This window comes from Pan paniscus, chromosome 11 (genome assembly GCF_029289425.2).
Source record: "Pan paniscus chromosome 11, NHGRI_mPanPan1-v2.0_pri, whole genome shotgun sequence".
Taxonomy (NCBI): domain Eukaryota; kingdom Metazoa; phylum Chordata; class Mammalia; order Primates; family Hominidae; genus Pan; species Pan paniscus.
In genome coordinates, this window is record NC_073260.2 from 33936128 (window position 1) to 33945037 (window position 8910).

Consider the following 8910-nt stretch of genomic DNA (forward strand, 5'->3'; position numbering starts at 1 on the left):
ATTCCATAACAGAAAATAGTATCTAAAAATCATGTCTGGGGTGTACGACTGTCTTATTTAAAGAGAACAATATCCAGCTTAGATCATTACTATTTGAGGCTTGTGATTCTGCAGCAATTCACATGAGAAAAGGAAGCTCAGGTTCAGAGCATTGAACTGGTTATACACATTAATCCTGGACATTCTTTTTACAGCTATAAACCAAAGGGTGTTTGTTTTTTCATTAGAAAGATTTGCTACCACCAATGAAATTCAACATATTTTCTAATATTGAGAAGTTGATTCTCAAAGATATCACAAATAAGAGACATTACTATTACTACTAAGAAAGAGAAGCTAATTCTTTACTACTTATTAAGATAGTACTAATATTACTATTACTACTAAGAAAGAGAAGCTAATTCTTTGCTACCTCTCAGGAAACTGCACGTGGTAACCTGTAGGTACCCTAACACATCATTCGAAATGAGAACAAACAGGTTCAAATCTTAGCCTTAGGGCTAGTAGCATGACCTTCCAGGAGTCACAACTCCATGTCCTGATTCCTCATTAAAGTGAGGAATAATGCATCCCTGATAAAGTATGATGATCAATATTAAAACACATTTTTTTTTGTATTTTATGGGACACAGAGTATTTTAGTGGTCATACTTTGTAAACTTTAAAATACTGTGTTTTCAGAACAAACTATTTTATCAGATTTTTACTATGACACTATAAAATACTCTTACTTCTACTGCATAGATGAGGAAACAGATTAATCACAGTTAAGTGACTTGCTCCTTATCACAGAGCTAGTAAATAGCATCCTGGAACCCATGTCTCCAGACTTTGCTCCTTCACTTGACCTCTGCTAATGTCCATTCAAATATCATTTCTTTTATCTAATAAGCTGAGAGATGTTTTACAAATTTAGGCAGAGACAATATTTTAAACCTATACATACTCAAAATACACAAAATGTAATTTTTTAAAAATGCCTTAAGAATAGTCATGCATTCCAAGGTGAGTTTCAAGACCAACACATACAATGAAATCATATGCATATTTGTTAAATACTGTAATAGTCAATGCTCAACACATCATTATTCTCTCATGCCCTCAGTGAAGTGATCCTCAAGAAGGTGAATCTAGACAAAATTGTAGAAAACGTTGTTCTAAGTCTTTCCCGTGCTTTCTAATAATAGAAAAGAATAGTCTCTTAGATATGTCTTTGTTTTCCCTGCTACATTATTAATACTCCTTGTTTTTTCTTTCCTACCCTGTACTATATTTCAATTACGTTATAGTCTAACAAAGAGAACAGGGTGGTTATTTTCATATGGAGATTATGACTGAATAATTCACTTCTAACTGTATTCAAGACATTGGCTTTGTTCTCCAAATACTTCTGAATTGAACCTTTACGATTATATAACCTTTCCTCAACTGTTCGGAAAGTATAAAACATTCCACAACGACCCCTAAGTAACTGTGCCCAGCAACACCAACTGGTCAGAGAGTGGGAAGGCTGCCCTAACAATTGAAGTCTTTTCCCTCCATTCAACGAACACTAAGATCTACTTAGGAAAAGTCATGGGAAGGGGAGCGGTGGGCGGTACAAAGGAGATTCGGTCCCTGACCTAAAGAGCGTGGTGCTGCGACGAGACTTGGTCGAGGAAAAAGCCCCAGCTTTCGGCGTCAGCAGGGAGACACCAAACAAGGCTATGCCTCGGTTTCCTCACCTGCTGAGGACGGATACACCCCCACCAGCACGCTCGCAGTCTGCAGGCATGAAAACCGGCCGAAAGGGCTGCAGAGTGGCTGATTTTAAAAGGGGGATGGCTCCGTTTCTCCTCCAGAGTCAGGGCCCCGGACAGCGCGCAGAGCAGAGGCCAGCCCGAGTCACCGGGCGCGGTCCCCGCATCCGTGTGGGCGCCTCTTAGCTCCCGCCCAGAGAGCGGCCGGGCGGCCTTGCCCTCCGCAGCAGCAGCCCGGACGCCCGGCCAGGCCCACCCCGCGCACCCACAGCCCACGGGCCCAGGCGCCCCGCCCACCCTGTGCCGGCCCGGCTTGTCTCGGTAGCCCCGGGCTCCCCTCCCCCGCTTACTTTCTGGGAGTCCATGGCGAGTGGCTAAGCCCACTGGGCTCGAACCCGAGACGACGAACCGTGCGAGGAGGCTCAGCGAGATCGCACACCCCAAGACCGCTACTCACTGCACTGCCCCAGCCCGCACCGGCACCGCCCGGCCCCACCCGTCCGCGCCCAGTCCGCGCGCGCCGTAGTCGCGCCGCGGTTGCCAGGGTGAAAGGGCGGCCCGCAGAAGGGAGGGGCTGAGGAGCGCCCCGCGCCTGCGCGCAGCGGCTGACTGCTCCCGGGAAGTAGCCGTGGAGGGTGGGGAGCGCCGCCCGTCGGTCTACCGCTAGTGCTTCTGCAGGCTGCACTCCCTTCCCCCATCCTTTTTCCTCCAGCGATAGCGGTCTCTCCGGCCCTGAAATAGGCCACTGGGCATCCAGCAGCCGGCCGGTGCGGAGGGCCCGGGAAGGAAAGAGTATCTGGTGCTGGAGACGGATTAGCCCACCCTCCACCCAGCACGCATCTGAAGCCCCTCCCCACACTATCCTTCGAGGGGCAGCCAGGCTTGAGCGGACCCAGCGGTCCAAAGGGAGGAAAAGGGCTGGGGTGGGGATGTAGCGAAAACGTGGGAAAAGGCCTTTAGGGGATGTGGTGGAAACGTGGGAGGAGGGATATAGGGATGAGAGTGGCGGAAACGTGGGTGTGGGATTAATATGAGCTTTGGGGCCTGGCACAGTTTTTCCCGGGGACCCACCCATCCTCCCCGGCACCTCGCTACCTGTATGATTTTGAGCAAGTCACTCTGCCTGAGCTTGTTTCATCTGTAAAATGAGAGAAATAATGCGGACTTTGCAGAGGATTGTGAGGATTAAATAACGTATGGTACATAATTAGTAGTGAATAAATTATAGTCATTCTCTTTTTTGTTTTTTGTTTTTTTTTTTTGGAGATGGAGTCTCAGTCTGTCACGAGGCTGGAGTGCAGTGGTGCCATCTTGGCTCACTGCAACCTCTGCCTCCCGGGTTCCAGGAATTCTCGTGCCTCAGCCTCATGAGTAGCTGGGATTACAGGCGCCCCCACCACACCTGGCTAATTTTTTGTACTTTTAGTGGAGACTGGTTCTAGCCATGTTGCTTAGGATGGTCTCGAACTCCTAAGCTCAGGCAGTCCGCCCACCTCAGCCTCCCAAATTGCTAGGATTACAGGTGTGGGTTACAGGGCGTGTGCCAGGCCCATTATAGTCATTCTTAGTGGGGAGTTAGAACCTGCTCGGTGTGGCCTGAGGCATCAATGAAGATTTTAGAAAGCCTGGACTTTAGTAGGCTTGAGAAAGTTCTTCCTCAAGCAGACAGGCCTCATCTTCCATTTGGATGACTCTGGAGAGGCTCACAAAAGTTCAATTAGTCATTTATGATGAATGAATAAAAGGGAAATACATATTGAGTACCTATTCTGTACCAGTTCTACAAACAAAATTCAGTAGTGGGCAAGGCCCTGTTTCTCTCACAGAGCTTACAATCTAGTATAGGAGACCAACCAAAAAAAAAAAAAAGTTAACGTGCTAGACGGTTATAGGTGCTAAAATTAAAACTTAGGCCAGGCATGGTGGCTCACACCTGTAATCCCAACACTTTGGGAGGCCCAATGAGTGGATCACTTGAGTCCAGGAGTTCGAGACCAGCCGGGGCAACATGGCAAAACCCCATCTCTACAGAAATTAAAAAAAAAAAAAAATTAGCCAGATGTGGTGCTGCAAGCCTGTAGCCAGAGCCAATCAGGAGGCTGAAGCGGGAGGATCACTTGAGTCCTGGAGGCAGAGGTTGCAGTGAGCCTAGATCACACCAGTGCACTCCAGCCTGGGCAACAGGGTGAGACCCCAGCTCCTAAATAAATAAATAAGGCAAATGGATTCAGAGAATTGGGAGGGTTCAATTTTCCATAGAAATGTCAGGGAAGATCTCTCTTGGAAATGACCTGAGTATAAAGTGAGAAGAGGAATTGTACAAGGATCTAGGGAAGAACATTCTAGAAAGTAGGAACAACAAATACAAAGGCCTTGTGGAGGGAAGGAGCTCTGTGTTTGAGAAACAGTATTTATTCTACAATGTTGTCATTACATCTCCACATGGATCCCCCTGACTGTACTGTGATTTTTTTTTTTGAGGGCTGAATTTCTTTTACCCCATATCTGTATCCCCAGCTCAGAGTCTGCCACATAGTATGCACTTAATACATCCTTTTTTAACTGGACAGAGATGTACAAGAAATGAAATGAAAGTTACAAAAGGGAAAAGAAGAGCTTGGCTAAGGCTGGGTGGGTAGTGCTTAGAGAGCCAGGGTCCAGGGTGGGCCTATGTGTGCCAGCTGAAAGGAGTAGTGGCATGCAGTCCTTCAAAGAGATGCCCATCTCTTAGTACCAAGGGAAGAGAGCCTCTTATTCAACCTTTCCCAACTCCGTGAGGAATAACAAGTGCAGCCAGGCGCCCAGCCATTAGCCCACTGCTGCAGCCACAAAGGTCGTTCCTTCACACTGTGTACTGCAGTTGAGTCAGTTTCCCATGAGGGAGAAATGCAGCCTGGCGATTGGAGAACATCTAAAGTCTAATCACCAGACTGCATGCTTCCTGGCTCTGCCCCTGCTTACCACTATGGGACCCACGACTAAGCGGAGGAAACAGGGCTTGGCGATGTCCCCACTTCACTTGCTGCAAGGACTTAACCTCATTACTGTCTGAGGGCAATTCCTAGGCACTTTATGACTGACAGGCACCACCAGAGAAAGAAGAAAGAGGCTTTTGGGGACAGTGAGTTGCAGCTGAAATGTGATCACCAGACTCTGTCACAGTCCCACACCCCAGGAGCTCACTCCTGGCTCCTTGCCTCCAGCTTCCCAAGTTCTTTCCCTGTAGCCCAGCCAGCAGACTGCAGCTTTTGACAACATCTCTACCCCATTGGGCTTCTGCCCTCACTCGATCTCTGTCTCTGGCCAGTCTGGCTCTCCTGCCCAGCTCATCCTGGGCCTTTTGCTTCCCCTCGTTCCCATCTGGGAACAGCTAGTTCCTTCTGACTGTGACTTCTGTCTTCCCCAGTTTGTACAAGTTCTCCCGTCACAGCCACTTACCGAGCTGGGCTCTGAGTCTCCCACCCAATCCCTCCCAGTACCTCTGGCCTATAGGCAAGTCCTTTGCCTTTTCTGTACTTATTTTTTCACAGCCAAATCCATTTAGAAATTTTCAAAAGTAGTTTTACAAATAAAATAAAGCATTTTTCTTAAATGTGATCCCTGGACCAGCTGAATCCACATCACCTCATAACTTCTATGAAGTACAAATTGTCCGGCCTTATCCCTGGAACTACTGAATCAGGAACTCTTGGAGTAGAATCCAAAAATCTGTGTTTTAACATTTCCTCTAGGTAATTCTGATGAACGCTAAGCTTGAGAGCCATTGAACTGAGAGAAAGCAAATTGTTTACAAAAAAAGGGGTCGGGGAGAGGACTACAGAGGCATAAAAATATCACTTCAAAACCTAGGTTTCTGGTTCTTAAAAAGCCTATCTAGTCATAGACATTTATCCTCTTGAGGTCTCTGGGCCTCCAGGAACCTCTTTCTGAGGAAACCTCAAGTTAGGATAACCTCACAGAAAGGCCGATGTAGAGAGTCTGGCAAAACTGTCTCTCCCAGAACCAGGTTCTGTATCCTCTCTGAGTGGTGCCAGGTATTGCCTGCAGCCCTGGGCTACCTCGTATATTCTGAAATTCCCCCACCTCTTAGGAGAGAAATTTCCTTCCTTTCAGTGTTGCCAGCAGTCTATCCCTTTGGGAGTCAGTATAGGGCCATCAGCATGGAGTCAGCAGTGTGAATTTAAATCCAGATGCTGCTGCTTACCAGCAACGTAGCCTTCGGTGAGTCACTTGACCTTGCTAAACCTCAATTTCCTCGTCTGTAACATACCGATCAGAATAGTAGTAATTCCCTTTTAGGGTTGCTGTGAGGATTAAAGGGGATTATGTAGGTCAAATGCTGGCTAGTATTATTTAACAAGTAGTAGCTGTTACTAATAATTACTCTCTTACTCATAATGTCCTTCTGTTTTACCCTTGCACAGCTCTTTTTCCTTCTGGATCTTTGGGGCCTTAAAAGACCTATTCTCACCACAACTCCCCCTTTCCCTGTTATACCTGTTTTTTCTGGAGTATAATCACTAGTCAAATGCTGCCCTTTGTTGAAGCCCAAAATCTTTGCCCGTTGCTCCCTGCTACTATATCTGGCCTGAGTCTTAGCATTTGCCACCCAGCCTGGGAAGACTCCAAGGCTCTCTAAGCCTCAGTTTCTTTAGCTGTGAAGTAGGGATCATAAAAGTAGCACCTATAAGGGTTGTTGAGTGGTAAATCATATAATTCATATTAAATTTTGAGCACAGTGTCTGGCATGTAGTGAGCATTCAAAAAATATTAGCTATCTCTGCCCAACCATAGAAACCTAATTCTGATTTTTTTTAACAGAGACATGGTCTTGCTGTGTTGGTCAGGATGGTCTTGAACTCCTGGCCTCAAGCAGTCCTCCCACCTTGGCCTCCCAAAGTGCTGGGAATATAGGCATAAGCCACCATGCCCGGTCTTGTTTTTCCTGCCCTTTTCTGAGTAAAAACCAAAGTCACCCAAAATCCCTGCAACCCCTTGGAAGTCAGAGCAAAAATTTCTGATCCTGGGCACTCATTATAGACAGAGTCTGCCAGGAGGGTGATATGGTTTGGCTGCATCCCCACCCAAATCTCATCTTGAACTGCAGCTCCCACAATTCCCATGTGTTGTGGGAGGAACCTGGTGGGAGGTAATTGAATCATGGGGGCAGTTCTTTTCTGTGTTGTTCTCATGATAGTGAATAAGCCTCACGAGAGCTGATGGTTTTATGAAAATGAGTTTCCCTGCAGATGAAAGCTGCAGATGAAAGCTCTTTCATCTGCTGCCAATGTAGGATGTGCCTTTCGCCTTCCGCCATGATTGTGAGGCCTCTGCAGCCACATGGAACTGTGAGTCCATTAAACCTCTTTTTCGTTATAAATTACCCAGTCTCGAGTATGTCTTTATCAACGGCATGAGAACAGACTAATACAGACGGAAAGAATGGTTCTGCCCTGATGTGGGCTGGCGCTCTCTACTTGAAGAGCTCTAAGCCAAGTGGTAAGCAGTCAGTGGACACAAACCTGACTAGTGAAACCATGTGAGAAGAGACACAACTAAAGCATCTGTGAGTACTTAGCCTGAAAGGAAAAACTCAGAGAGGATATGATCATTGACTTCAAATTTCTTTAGGGCTATTGTATGGAAGATGAAGCTAACTTGTTCTCTAGCATCCCATAGGTATAATTAGACCCAATTGGTGGAAGCTACAGAAAGATGGATTTCCATTCAACAAAATGTCCAACTTTCTAACAGAGCCATAGAGAGCTGGAATAGACTGTTTGGTAGTGAGATCCCCATTAGTGCAGGTATATAAGCAGGGGCTGGACATTTGCTTAGCAGAGCATTCATAGGGGGATTCAGGCACTGGAAGGGTACCTGGTAGAAATAACTTTTTTTTTTTTTTTTGAGACAGGGTCTGGCTCTGTCACCCAGGCTGGAGTGCAATGGTGCAATCTCGGCTCACTGCAACCTCCGCCTCCCAGGCTCAAGCCATCCTCCCACCTCAGCCTGCCGAGTAGCTGGGACCACAGGCACGTGCCACCATGCCCAGCTAATTTTTTTTTTTTTTTATGTTTTGTAGAGATGGGATTTCACCATGTTGTCCAGGCTGGTCTTAAACTCTTGAGCTCAAGCAATCTGCCCACCTTGGCCTCCCAAACTGCTGGGATTGCAGGTGTGAGCCACCGTGCCTAGCAGAGATAACTTTTAACATCTTCCTGAACTGTGAGGTTACATCATTCTCTAAACTGGAGGGCAAAACCATTCATTCCCTTTCTGACTCAGTTTTGTAATTATACTCACGTTTGGAAGGCTCTCTGAATCTCCTCTCCCCACCCTCACTCCCATGTGGTCCATTGCAAGAAGCCCCACTCCTTCCTGGGAGAAGGCCTGGGAGGGATAGTTAATTTAACCCTAGCCATTATGATGTGATTGTGTCACAACACCTTCTCCATGTGTAATGGCCTACTTTATGCTGGCACTAGGGACACTGAGATGATTAAGGCCTAGAAGGCACAAGTGCTTTCCATCTACCCTGCCATGGCTCTGGTTGTGCCTCTGAACTCGTCATATTCAGAGAATGATCAAGGACAAAGCAAATTTATCTGCCTACCAATCTCCTCATTGTGAAAGCATGGTGGCCCCCAGCCAGGTTTCTCTAACACAGAGGAATAGATTCAATGTTCCTAGGAAGAACACTGCTCAGCAGCCCCTATCCCTCTGCATATACTCTGAAAATGTTAAGGGCTGCGTTGAGACTAGGGAGATAAAGAGCCATCACAAATTCACTGCACTTCTATTTCATTGGCTAAGCACCCAGACTCTGGTGCCAGACTGTCTGAATTCAAATCCCAAGTCTTGCCAGTTGTGTCTTTGGGCAATTTCTTATCCTTTCTGTACCTCAATTTTCTCATTTCTAAAATAAGAGTATTAACAATATCCACTTGATAGGTTTGTTATGAAGATAAATGACTTAATGTATATAAGATGCTTAGAATAACAGCAGACATATAGAAAATACATAATATATGTGAGCTATCATAATTTTCTAAAACAAACTGTTGTTCTAAGCACAGCACCAGGAAATAGTAGTGTCTGTGAGCCCTTTGGTACTGCAATGCCATTGCTGCTGGTGAAGATGTTACTGTGTCAGCACTTCCGGGGAAAATAA

At 46.3% G+C, this 8910-nt stretch overlaps 1 protein-coding gene across 11 annotated transcripts in view; it reads right to left on the reverse strand.

The window, feature by feature from the left end:
- FSD1L (fibronectin type III and SPRY domain containing 1 like) overlaps positions 1-8469 on the reverse strand; it is a 103116-nt gene extending 94647 nt beyond the window's left edge. For 2 of the 11 annotated variants that reach the window (XM_034967921.3, XM_003809237.5), the window contains exon 1: positions 2090-4003. In XM_034967921.3, coding sequence (XP_034823812.1) covers positions 2090-2104 — 15 coding nt within the window. In that variant the 5' untranslated portion in view covers positions 2105-4003. Of the gene's footprint in view, positions 1-2089; positions 4007-8042 lie in introns of those variants that run through there. The other 9 variants (XM_055117769.2, XM_055117770.2, XM_034967917.3 and 6 more) reach the window with 9 other exon arrangements.
- Between the last annotated feature and the right edge of the window lie 441 nt (positions 8470-8910).